The 13,580-nt window shown below is 39.6% G+C and overlaps 1 protein-coding gene across 2 annotated transcripts in view; it reads right to left on the bottom strand.

Annotated features, from left to right (window-relative positions):
- Positions 1-772: 772 nt before the first annotated feature.
- EPB41L5 (erythrocyte membrane protein band 4.1 like 5) overlaps positions 773-13,580 on the bottom strand; it is a 41,683-nt gene continuing 28,875 nt past the window's right edge. The window contains exons 12-17 of one of the 2 annotated variants that reach the window (XM_076342932.1): positions 12,102-12,271; positions 10,838-10,944; positions 10,116-10,143; positions 7,133-7,175; positions 5,374-5,489; positions 773-1,198 (exon numbers count right to left, since the gene is read on the bottom strand). In XM_076342932.1, the coding sequence (XP_076199047.1) occupies positions 1,015-1,198; positions 5,374-5,489; positions 7,133-7,175; positions 10,116-10,143; positions 10,838-10,944; positions 12,102-12,271 (648 nt within the window). In that variant the 3' untranslated portion in view covers positions 773-1,014. Of the gene's footprint in view, positions 1,199-4,174; positions 4,298-5,373; positions 5,490-7,132; positions 7,176-10,115; positions 10,144-10,837; positions 10,945-12,101; positions 12,272-13,580 lie in introns of those variants that run through there. The other variant, XM_076342933.1, reaches the window with a different exon arrangement.

Raw genomic sequence — 13,580 nt, 5'->3', positions numbered from 1 at the left:
AAACAACGCTTTTGTATTTCTGGGCTGTGTGGCAATTTGAAACTTATTCAAACAATTTGAAAATCATTCAAACACCTTCTTTATCCTAAAAGCCAAATATAAGTGAATTTTAAAAGCGCTCTACCACAACTTTTCCTCTTTTATTTTTTAAATAGGAAAAGAACATTGCAATTTAAAAGCAGCTAACTTCAGAAAACATGTGGAAACACAGTGCATTCAAGGTTAAAGGTAGTTCTTCACATTGTTAAAGGCCCCCAAGAACACCAATGAGCCATCAAGCTGGAGTCTTAACCTCTGACTTAACAATTAACCTCGTGAATCATATGGTAGGCTGGTGTTTGTCAGGAAATATTTCTGTTTCATTTCAACTGGAGCACAGCAGCAAAAAAGGAAAAAAAATTTCTAGAAAGCAAAAAAAAAAAAAAAAAATTACTCTTTGCCTTTTCAGGATTTCTGATAATTTTATTCTTAAAAAAATTAAAATAACTCTATTCCATTTCCAAACAATATTTTTCAGAAGAAGACTTGTTAAAAAAAAAAGGTTAGTTTTCAGATCAACCATCTATCTTAGATATTTTTAAATAATCATGGTTCAAAAGGAGGGGCAGTTCCATCCTCTGTCTCTCTAAGATTTTTGAAACCGCATTATAACCCACTAGTTGCATATGTAGTTTTATTACAAACGTGACTTCCTGCATGGCTCTCAAAGTTAAACCCAGCTAAAAAAAAAATAAAATTAATCTTTCAATCATTAAGAAAAACCTTAACACAATTAAAAAGATACATATATACTCTTTTTAATGCAAGAGTGACGGGTGGCTTCTGGTCTATATGTTATTTTTTCTTTAAAGACTAAATACCAACAGCACGATATGCAGAGCCTTCGTAATAAAAGTTTTTTTCCCCCCTCTATAGTCAGCTTTGGGTCCGTTGTCCTTATCTCAGAGACAGCTCAAAATGCAATTTTCCAGCCTCTGCTAGAAAGCAGTCTCAAGCTCCAGAAAGGCCCACGTCTCAGAGACTGGTCATGGTGGTTTGGACAGCATAGGTACCAGCACCGCTATGCATTCCTGCATTCTTCACATTGCGCTCATGGACAAAAGCGGTGTACTGTCCGTCTGCAGCGCGGGTCCTCGGCGGGGCCCACGCGTCCCACAGGTTTCCACCACGTTGACAGCGGTCGGCAGCGTCAAAGGGCCTGGATTATTGGGGAGCGGGAGGGGGCACAATTAGTAAACAGGTATGGATGAGAAAGAGGGTGGAAAAGTAAAGCAAAGGTAAAGACAAGAAGATTGATGTGAAAAGGCAAGGAAAAAGGGCATTGCTGGAAGGTAAATACTGAACGAAAGAGGCATGCAAGTATACGTGTACATGACGATACTGTCAAATAAACCCCTTTTCTGCTCAGTATCATGCACGTTTTTGCAGAAGTCTGAAATGACAGGTTAAGTTATCTCATGTATACGTTGTCTACACTTACCAAATGAAAAGCACTTCATATTTCAAAGCACTTCACAAAACTGAGCAAGAACTATGCACGTTTTACAGATGGGAGAAAATAACATGATGGAGGCACAGACCTCCCAAGTATACAGCGCATTTTATTTGCAGGAAGCTGAAAGGGTTTAAATGGCAGCTCTAAATGTACACCTGAAACAAGCATCTATAAGCAACACCAGTTTTCAAAGTCACTGGAAAATGTTGATTCTAATGCAAGTTAAAAAAAAAGAAAGGAGAAGAAAATAGAAACTCGGAGAAATGAGCGTTACTGTGCAGGAGCAAACAGTAGAGCACACACAAATCATTCACAACTTAGTTGACTAAGGGACTAAATACTACTGAAGAAGCTGACTGTAGCTATACTTGATTAACATTTTAAAAAAGGTCACAATACAAACTAAGACCCTGCTTTCAAATTTTGCATATGAAGGCATAATGGTTCGTAAATTTTAAATTTTGAATTCTTAAAATCAAAACCACAGAAATGCCGTGCACAGTTATAGCTAGTCTATACCACAGCTGGAATAAAGTTCTCCAAAAGCTAGAAAGAGGAGCAGGGGAGAACACTCATCACTTTAAACAGTGTTTTGAAAAGTATTTTTATGCAGGAGCTCTCAGCTAGAAAACAGTAAGGCTTTAGACAAAAGCATCTCCAAAGCAGCAGGGCTAAGCAATTTACTGAAACAGTTGAATTTTAAAAGACATTAGAAAATAGACAAGGATCTATTAACTGTTGTCTGTGTTGTACTAGGATCCTTCACTGGTATGTTTTGGGAGAGGCTGATGCAAGGTACAGCCAGGTATCAAAAAAGGTGCTTGGAAAAAAGCACTCTCATAAACTACTCAAGCAAGGACATTTCTGAAACAAACGTATTCCTTCAGTTTAATGTAAAATTCTCTATTTAATGACCCAAATCTAAACAAAGCGGAAACATTGTTGCTGTTCATCTAGAGGGGTCCTGGACAGCCCCCAGCTCAAATTCCACCTTCTCATGTTCCAGAAAGCCCGGTTTAACACTCCCAGCCCTGCCAGAACAGCCAAGCAGCCAGTGCATGAGTTGGAAGATCACACGTGTTAAGGCAGGGAAGCAGAAAAGCATGCAGGATTCACAACAGCAGTAAATGATTAACACTCAGGGATAGTCCTCCTTTAGAAAAGAGAGAGGATTTATATAAAGGTCACCCATGGGTAAATTCAGAGTTTTGGTTTTTGTGAAACATGCTGAGGAAGTGACCCATGAATACTGAAGGCTCCAATCCTCAACAGTTACGTTATTTTTCCATTTCTCTAATTTAAGCAGTTAAGTGAAAGCTACATCCACTAGCAAGCAAAAAAACCCAACCAACCAACCAAACCCACCCCTACTTATTCCATAATATGGAAAAAATTATTAATCCTTTGTCTCCTGTCCTATCTCAGCACAGAAACAGCTTCTTGAGAAAAGACTAAAGCTAGAAAGACGCTGATTGTGTTTTAGGCTTCCCAGCCTTGCAGCTAATATTCCAGACCATTTTCAGTCCATCCAGACCAGCAGTTTTCCTGTACTGACAATTTTACAGGAATGGAGCAAAGGGGAAAAAAAAAAAAAAATAAAACCACTAAAATCCTTCCTATCTGGCAAAGTACTGTCTACGATCTGGCACAATTGCTGTTGGCAGCTGCAGCAGTAACATTTTAAATTAAAGGAAACATTGACATTAGGAAGGGATATAAGCTGCAAGGTAGCCAATACGGGCATCTGCCAAGCAGAGTACGGAAACTCAAGGGGTCGGGACCTTACTTCTAAACCCCTTCAATTTAACCATCTACAAAATCCCCAGTCCAAAAGATTTTGGTGTCCTCAACAATCCTTGGCAAACTCTCTCTAAAAGAAGACTATTTTTCTGACAGGAAGCAAAGATAATTCATGCAGAAACAGGCCAATTAAGGACAGCAGCAGTTGAAAAGAGATTTTGTTAGTGGCATCGAGACATCAAGACTTGAAGGTGCAATAGCCAAGTCACAGCCCCCACAATAAATAGGTATGTTCTGGCAATTATATTAGCCTAACCCCACTTCCCATCTAGGAAACCAGAATGTAGCTCAATTGCTGACTCAGCTCCAAACTGTTATCTTCTTCCTACAGCTGGATTTGCCCTTAATTACAGGCAGTACTGTTTCCAGTGAACACAATAAAACCCCTTTGCCAGAAGACAACTGCCTTCAATAATAATGATATGTCTCTAAGAAATGTAACACATACGCAGTACAAGCATTACTCTCTCAATTAAAACTCATCAATTGCCAAGAACCATATGTTCTTTACAGCATACTGTTTTGGGTTACATGCAGGTGTATTTTATGTTCACTCCCACTCTTCTATAGAAAAGCTACATACTGCGGCAGCTGGCATGTAAGCTTAGACTCCTTGACAATGTTAAGACAGACAGGCTCAAGTTCTTAATCCTAAAAACAAGCGTACCAAGACCAAAACTGAAACAGATTGGCTACAGAGTCCTCTCTGCTTCTGAACAAAAGCAACAGGATTTCAATAAGCAACAGAAGTCTTGCAAATACTAGCAAGAACGCTAGCACAAATCAAGCACCCAAGAAGAGCTGTTTGGAGCAAGAGTCAAACATTTCCACCAAAGGAAATACCGGTTTCTAGCACGCATCTTGCAATTAGACCAAAAGAACAAAAATAAAACCATACTGAGAATGCTGAAGAATAAAGAAACCACCACCTTTCACCCACCACCACGGAAGGAATCGAGCGATCAACAGGATCTCACCATAGACAAGCACAGATTTCAGATACTAGACAAATCAAGGGCAAAAGAAAGAAAAACAGCATTGATCATATGTTCTGATTGAAACTTCAATAAAATGCAACAGATAAAGCAGAATTATCATCCCCCTTATAATCTAAAATCCATAGTATTAAAAGTCTTTAATCAATAAGACATACAAAATTAAAGTACATTTGCCATTGCACTTTCAGAAACAGGTATCATCTACTTTTAAGAGATACTGAAGCAAAGTAGGTTCATATGCCAGGCAATGGGAGAAGGATCTTTTCTTTTGAGGGCTGAAAATGCTTAGGATAAGAGCTTTTGTGTCACTCCATTCCATCACTGCTGCTCCTGGAGAGTCTTGCAGAAACCAGAATTACACTTCTAGGATAAGCCATACTGCCTCTGAATGCACAAGAAGCTGAAAAAGTTAAGACAATGTATGCACAAGTACTGGGTTGATATATGTCAGTTTTGGTTTTGAAATAGCTTTGCAATATAGAATTACTTTAAGAAAAGATAAATTATATGGTACATTTATCTTCAAACAAATCATCCTCGTTTTGAGATGCATCCAATCCATAAAACAAATACTCTGATTACATGAAATCAAAGCTCTTATCTTCAGCTTGTGTCATTCTCCTCAAGCTTCCATTCTCCCCGAGATAATGAAAAAAAATCAGCTTACTCATTTCAAAAGGTTCAAAAGAGATTCACAAGGATACCTGTTTACAAGGTTCTACATTTTATTAAGGATCAAGGTAAGTCCTTGGGCCCCATGATACCAAGCAAAGGGTTACAAGGAGTATTATGACACATCAGAAGGACCCAGCTCTCTCCAAGACTTGAAATGCTGTTCCTGATTTAATCATTTTTTCAGCCCCTGAAGAAATTTTCTTCTGGTTGGCAGTGCCTAAGCCTGTTGTCCTCACCTCCCCACACTACATTCACAGCAACAAATCAGCTGCATCATCACTAACTTGACTGTCAACTTACGTTAAAGGTACAAGGAAGGTAGCTTATTTAAGTGCAGATAAAGAAACAGTCACTTAAATCATGCATAAGCAAGCAAAATTCATTTCCCAGCAAAGCAGAACATACCACTTCTTGTCTTGCTGGCTGGCTCCTGGGCTCCTTGGGAGGTCTTCTATTTCCACTAAGACTGGGGCAGAAGGAACTGCTGTTAGGACAGGTAGGTTTGGCTTTGCATTCCAGCTCTTTGGAGACAGAATATAAACAAGTAAGTTACTATACACACATTAATGAAGCGATGACATATTATACATAACAAAACATATCACCACTTCTCTTTAAGCACAAAGCTAAAACAAGGCTGTTGTCTTCCACTGCTTCCACAGCACTGGATGCCTATGCCCAGTCTTTTCCAGTACTGCACGCAGTATTGGGATCATAATGAATCCAAGGCTGCTCAAAGATTTCAGTAAAAAGCTATGGCCTGCTGTGCCCTGTCCTAGTTTCAGCTGGGATAGAGTTAATTTTCTTCCTAGTAGCTGGTACAGTGCTGTGCTTTGGATTTAGCATAAGAATAATGTTGATAACACACCGATGGTTTAGTTGTTGCTGAGTAGTGCTTACACTAGCCAAGGGCTTTTCAGCTTCCCGTGCTCTACCGACTGAGAAGGCTGGAGGTGCACAAGAAGCCGGGAGGGGGCACAGCGAGGACAGCTGACCCAAACTGGCCAAAGGGACATTCCATACCGTGTGACGTCATGCTCAGTACGGAAACTGGGGGAAAGCTGGCCGGGGGCGCCGCTGCTCAGGGACTGGCTGGGCATCGGTTGGTGGGTGGTGAGCAATTGCATTGTGCATCACTTGCTTTGTATATTCTTTTATAATTATTACTATTTTACTTTATTTTATTTCAATTATTAAACTGTTTTTATCTCAACCCACGAGTTTTCTCACTTTTACTCTTCTGATCTCCCCCCCATCCCACCAGGGCAGGGGGAGAGTGAGCGAGCGGCTGTGTGGTGCTCAGTCGCCGACTGGGGTTAAACCACAACAGTCCTTTTTAAATTAATGCAGTAATGCTTTCCTTCTGTAGGTAACCTCGCAATAACAATTGGCACCTTTGTGTTGCAGGCCTTTGGACTGCCATTTGCATAGAAGGCAAAAGGCTGGACAGAGCAGCAATCTATCAGCAGAGATTGAGTATTTTAATGTTAAAACAAACCAGATTCCCATTTCCACCAATATGTGACCCTTTCTGTTGCACTCTGCATCTGAAATACTCCAGAAAGTGAGACAAGGTCTTTCCAAACTCCAAGTCCTATTTTTTGATACTCGGGAGGAGAGTTACCTTACACTAATGTCCCTTTTCAGTGAAACAAGGTATTCTGTGTACAAGTACTGAGGGGACAAGTGTCTCCAATTTCCTCCTCAAACTCAGAAAACACTGAACTTTTGCTAACAATATATTCTTTAATTTCAAGGTGCATTCCCCTCTTTCAGAGAAAAAATACTGTAACCAGGAATCAACATAGGTGCTGATGAATTATGCCTTTTTTTTTTTTAATGTTATTTAGCATATAGAATTTATGTGCTTTGGATAATAACAACTCTCACACAAAGGTACTTTGTGTACCTGTGAAAACCTGTATGTACAAATAGCATAGTTTCTACAGTACTGGGGCATGGGGTATCTTCTTTACTGCAGCTAAATTAACCCATTATCTTGTTTGTAGATTAGTAGTCATTACTTGGCATGAAATTTAGTAGTTAACTATGTGTAACTTTCAATTGGTCAACCACTGGATTTTAAGAATGAATAATGAAATCCTCAAATCTGTTGAAATACATGAAAACTGCCTTTAAAAAGAATGAGAGAGAGACTCCTTACTTGTGATCCGTTAGTTTGGTTGATAACAGCATTGTTTGCAGTACTGAAAGACAAAAAGAATTTAAATCAGAATCAGATCAAAAAACTATTTTTGCAGGCTGGCAGAACTGCAAGGATTTTCAGAAAGAAACAAAAAGTCTAACAAGATCTTTCCAAAGTACTTAACTGTTCTCAAAAGAACACTTAAAAACTTATGGTTTAGGTCAGCTGCCTCATTCTAGGTAACTAAGGGTATCATATTATTTTTCATTTGTTCAAACTGTAGTTTATCTGTAATTCATCTGGTTTTTCCTCTTCTTTTCCTAAACCAGTTTGGTTTAGAAAGTCTTCCTGATTCAGCAGTAAGGCAGGGCACTTTTAAAACAAAAATGATATCATTTTAGTTAAACACCCAGCAAAATGTGACATTGTTGAAACCTCACCTACGTGCTGTAGATACTATGTTTGTTCCATAGCTAGGACTCTTCTGATTTGAAGTTTCACATCACAAAGTTTATCAGAAAAATTAATGAGTTTCGTCTGCATACAACCTCTAATGGACCGAATTACTGCTTCAGAGTCTTAAAAGCAGCCATTCAAAATTATGCGCACAGCAGCTCAGCACAGCATTATTAATAATTGTATATTGATAAGTTTATATTACTAAATATTTATATTAGTATATTTATATTAGTAAATATTTAATATTTTTAATAAATTAAATAATACTCATATCCTTATTCCTGATGATTTCTGAATCTGCAAGAGACATTTCACATTTTCACATTTTTGAGAGACTTAAAAGCATTAACACCCTGCACAATAATTATTCATTATAAATCTCATGCAAAGCAAACTTTTTTCCCAGACTTCTAATCTTTTAAAAAATGGTTCCAGTCTCCTACAACCCATTAATCTTTTGATTTATGGTCTGGACAATAGCTATCCAACCTGGCAAGCTGACAATTCAAATAAATTTCTGTATCTACTTCAGTGATTCTTTAGAATTATTTTACTGAAATACCATAATGTCAAGACCAAACAAGCTGTTCCTTGCCTGTTTCCCAACTTTGCACCTTCTCTATCGAGAGAATGTGGAGGTTACCACAGAATAGTGCACATTTAACAGAAATATTAAGGAATGCCTTCTGGGTAGCACATTCCCCTGTGCTGAGTTAACACAAAAGAACAGAACAACATACATCTTTCATGATGCATTTCAATTAGCAACGCTCGAGTGTAGAGTTTCAGAAATGGCATAGATTGTTCTGGAGACTAACGTAACAGTGCCACACCTAGGTGCAGCTCAGAAGACCGCTGTCTTATCAGAAGGAAAAACTGCATATGAAGTTTCTCTTCCCACTCTCAGAATGACCTAAGCAGCATGAAACTCGGAGAAGGGCATGACAACACAGCATGACGAGAGTACTAATTAATCAGTCACATTTGGTATGCAGAGGATCTTTAAGCGCTTTAATGACACCCAGTTTTGAAGAGTACTTTCCCATTTTATAAAAAGAAATGATGAGAGCACTACAAGAAGGACGTTGAGGTGCTGGAGCGTGTCCAGAGAAGGGCAACGAGGCTGGTGAAGGGTCTGGAGAACAAGTCGTATGAGGAGCGGCTGAGGGAACTGGGACTGTTTAGCCTGGAGAAAAGGAGGCTGAGGGGAGACCTCATCGCTCTCTACAACTACCTGAAAGGAGGTTGTAGTGAGGTGGGTGTCGGTCTCTTCTCCCATGTAACAAGTGATAGGACAAGAGGAAATGGCCTCAAGTTGCGCCAGGGGAGGTTTAGATTGGACGTGAGGAAAAAATTCTTTACTGAAAGAGTGGTTAAACATTGGAACAGGCTGCCCAGGGAAGTGGTTGAGTCACCATCCCTGGAGGTATTTAAAAGACGAGTAGATGAGGCACTTAGGGACATGGTTTAGTGGGTGGTGGTGTTGGGTCGACGGTTGGACTTGATGATCTTAGAGGTCTTTTCCAACCTCAATGATTCTATGATTCTATGACAATACAGAAGGTCACAAAGACAGAGTGACCTCCACTACAGTAACTGCAGCCTTATCCCCACACACTTCCTAGACTTCTCCCCCTCTCATGCAAGAATCGACCCTGCTGCTACAAACAGAAAACATATGGCTGTATTAAGCCTGTTGTTCTGAAATGTTATTTCGATATTCCTTACCCAGCTCCTGACTGTCACGATGCTTAACATCCATGAGTACCTACTTTTTAAAAATAATTTGGTTGCAATTGATCACTGCAAGGTTCGCAAGTTATTAGGGCAAAGGACAGAAACAACTGAGTAACTTAGCTCCTTCACTACCAGGTAATTCTTTTTAGCTTGGTTTCCTCTCGTCCCTTAAGGAAGGGTATGAAAATTGTATGATTCAGGATTCATATGAGTATTTTACATTGCAACAGCAAGTATGAACCTACACATGCAGAAAGAATCTAGGTATAGAAATAAAGAACCAAAAGGCCTCCCTCTCAATGTTGATCATGAATAATTTAGTATAAATATATAAAAATAAATACTTAAGTATATAAAAATAAATGCAAGTACAGTACAGAATATAAAATCATCAACATATTTCAAGTATTTATTTTACTGTCTTTTCCCTGTCTCTGACCTTCACTTATTTGTTGATTATTTCAGAAAGAAGACATCCTCACATGCTTCTACCTGATCTCTTTACATGGCAGCACACAGAACTACAGCTCATATCCAGCAAGAATCATAGCTAGTCGTAAACAAACCTCTTTGCCTGCTAGTAAGCAAGTCTGGCAATATCTTTTATGTGACAGCAACACAGGAGTTTTGCTTTGAACAGTAGGTTTTATGTAAAGCAAACGCACACAAAACCCACAGCAAAACCACAGTTAAGAGGTTAACACTCTCTGCATTTAACTAATCTTATAACCTCCTTCTGCAGACACATGCCCAAGTACAGGCGGCAAACATGAAAGAGAAATTTAAATATTGGAATGCATCTTACCTTGTTTCTTCAAGTTTAGCAGCATGTGCTGCAAAAATATAAAGTGTTAATTAAAATTTAATTAAATTTAAAATTTAATTTGTAATTAGGTTATCAGTTAAATATTAAGTATATTATTAATAAAAATAGTCTAGCACTGCCTAAAAGTAGGCAACTAAAAGAGCAGAAGTTGCGTGTATCCCACGTATAATGCGTGAAAAACAAAATTCTAAATTGGAAAAATTAAATAAAAAAATCTGAAGAGCAAACCAAAGAGTTGGATTTAAGCAAGTATCTGAAAGCATGCATGGAGGTCACGCTTGACATGCAAGAGTGGGAACAAGCGACAAGGTATCACATGCTGTCAGGTTGTGACAACAGAGTGCAACTCCTACGAACAATGAAAAAATCTCAATGACAAATATTTCAAACTTGATTCATAAATTTCAAATATTATCATTAATATATCACTGTTTCCTGGACCCAAGTTTTCCATCTTCATACAGAGACCTATTGTGCAATATTCATGTGTGTTTTACCTGCTAGGCAAGCTAGAATGACATGCTTTGGACACAAGCTTTTTCCGATAAATACATGTGGTCTCCCAAATAAGTCAAAGAAAACCTAATTTTGAAAATTCAAGAGAAGGGCAAACAGCTACAGAAGAATTCCTACACAGAACCTTTAAAGGATATGATTACTTGATTCTCAGATTATACTTCTCAGACTGGAAGGTCTTTTACCTTTCATTTGCAGTGTTCGTCTTGAATATCTCTTGCTGGGCCTTCTTTCAAAGGATGCTGATCTTCTGGCTTTGTTGGTCTTGGTGGTTTGATATTCTGTTTTCCCACTAACAATGCCATGTAAAAGTACAAAACAATAAAATAAATCACTTATTTTTAATGACAGAATATAGACACTGCTCATCAAAACATCACATTTCTATTTTAAATTCATAGCTTAATAATCTGATCTCAGTTCTATTAAAAAATCCCAAACGTAACACCTCAGAAGGCCTTTCACAAAAAAGGGAAGTTTTACAAACATCCTGATCTTCACCCCATTTTCCCAAGACAAAAGTCTGAAGCAATGACTCCTTGAACATTAAGTTGCTGAAAAAGCACATTTGTCCTTTGCATATTTCTGTGGTCACAGTGCACGCAGTTTGGGAAAGGTTGAAAATTCTAGGAGAGAATATAGCTTAAGGTATGTTGCCAAAGGTCACAGAGAAAGATGATAATAGGACTAAAAACCAGCATCTAGATGCTCTTGCTCCCAAGGCAAGTCTTTTTTTCCCCAAGTTTGGCCAGACCCTGCCCCCAAGGCAGTAGCAGCCTCATGTTTTGCTGAATCCTTGGTACCACCAATCCTTTCTGAAGCAGATTAGATGGTATTGCTACAGTTGCTGGAAATGGAAGCAAAGTACATGCATACTGCCTGGGGTCACGCCCCACCCCCTTCCATATGTTCTCACCAACTCTGGTGGGACAACTGACAGCATCCTGCAGACTAATCTAGAACCACAAGCCGTTCGAAGTCTGTTACAGCACCGGTAGTGCCTAACATGCAACGGGCATTATCTTAGGCTTCTGAAGCACTACCATCACTCAAACAGTCAGGAACTCAGGAGTCAAAAGACTTTCAATGCCCCGAACTGTGCAAGTCAATCATCCATCCTCTATTGTTCATTTAAAAAAGGGTGGGCTTTCAAGAGGAAGTGATCTATAAAACACAATGTACTATATATGCTATGTAAGGAACATAAACATTGAGAAACCTTTGGTTTCCTACTGCACAAACCAGAATCACCTAAAGATAAATCAGAAAATGCAGGGGGAAAATACATTTGATTTAATAAAACCAATAATGCAACTCACTCAGCTTGCAAGTTTCACTGCTCTATATGTCCTAGGTGAATGAATACCAAGTTCTCTCCCGTTTCTACGCATAATCCAAGAAAAGCAAGAAATGACAGAAGATATGTGCTAAATGATAGACGACACTGACCTGTATCGGAACCGGGATCCTAACCGAATGAAGCCTGATCGACTTGAGCTTTTTTGGACAGGACCTCGGAGCCGGAAGAAGGCGTGATGTTCTACCGCACATTTCCACAAGTGTTTGCAGGCTTTGGGATGATCCAGTCTAAAGACAAAAGTGTGCTCCTGCTCCTTTCCCTTAAAGCACACAAAGCACACTGACGATTTACAAGGGGCTTGAGTAAGTCAAAGCTACAATTCAATGCAAGCCAAGCAAAATTTGGTTTTTTACGAATACTGAAATGTGTGTTTAAAAAAATATTTTAGGCAGAAAAAGCAACCTTTTCAGAAGCTTTAATGAACAACTCCTCCATTGTCTGAAGTTGGAAAGGGCTAGAGCCCATATATTTAACAAGCCAAACCTCTGAATAACTACAAATTAAAGACATCGTTATAATAGGAAGGTACTTCTCAGTGAGGCTAACATGGTCTCACTTCCAAATCTGATCTCAAATTACCAATGCTCACATTTTTATTATCTCAGTTCTGAGCAATTTCTTCCCATAGGAACAATTCTGGCACCTGCTTAAGGAATTCATTCCACTAAATGTGGTACATGGCCTTTTTTTACACTTTAGAATCATAGAATCGTTAAGGTTGGAAGAGACCTCTAAGATCATCGAGTCCAACCGTCGACCCAACACCACCATGCCCACTAAACCATGTCCCTAAGCGCCTCATCTACACGTCTTTTAAATACTTCCAGGGATGGTGACTCAACCACTTCCCTGGGCAGCCTGTTCCAATGTTTCACCACTCTTTCAGTAAAGAATTTTTTCCTCACGTCCAATCTAAACCTCCCCTGGCACAACTTGAGGCCATTTCCTCTCGTCCTATCACTAGTTACTTGGGAGAAGAGACCAACACCCACCTCGCTACAACCTCCTTTCAGGCTCTATACAATCAAAACACTCCCTAACATACAGGGCCACCCCACCGCCTCTCCTTCCTCGCCTGTCCCTTCTGAAGAGTCTGTAGCCATCCATTGCAGCACTCCAGTCATGAGAGTCACCCCACCATGTTTCTGTGATGGCGACTAAGTCATATCTCTCCCGCTGCACAATGGCTTCCAGCTCCTCCTGCTTGCCGCCCATGCTGCGTGCATTGGTGTAGATGCACTTGAGCTGGGCTATCGATTTCGCCCCCGGCATCGGCATGCCACCCCTAGGCTCATCTCTAGTGAGCCTGGTTTTATCCCCTTCCCCCTTCGAACCTAGTTTAAAGCCCTCTCAATGAGCCCTGCCAATTCATGAGCGATGATCCTTTTCCCCCTGTGAGACAGCTGGACTTCATCTGTTGCCAGTAGGCCTGGTGCCGTGTAAACCTCCCCGTGATCAAAAAAGCCAAAATTCCTCTGATGGCACCAGCCCCTGAGCCATGTGTTGATCAGGTGTGTTTTCCTGTTCCTTTCAGTATTCTTCCCTGCCACTGTAGGGATTGAGGAAAA

The sequence above is a fragment of the Aptenodytes patagonicus genome, chromosome 6, assembly GCF_965638725.1.
Source record: "Aptenodytes patagonicus chromosome 6, bAptPat1.pri.cur, whole genome shotgun sequence".
NCBI classification, from domain to species: domain Eukaryota; kingdom Metazoa; phylum Chordata; class Aves; order Sphenisciformes; family Spheniscidae; genus Aptenodytes; species Aptenodytes patagonicus.
Note: the sequence above shows the minus strand (reverse complement) of the source record. Positions and strands in the feature narration are given on the sequence as shown.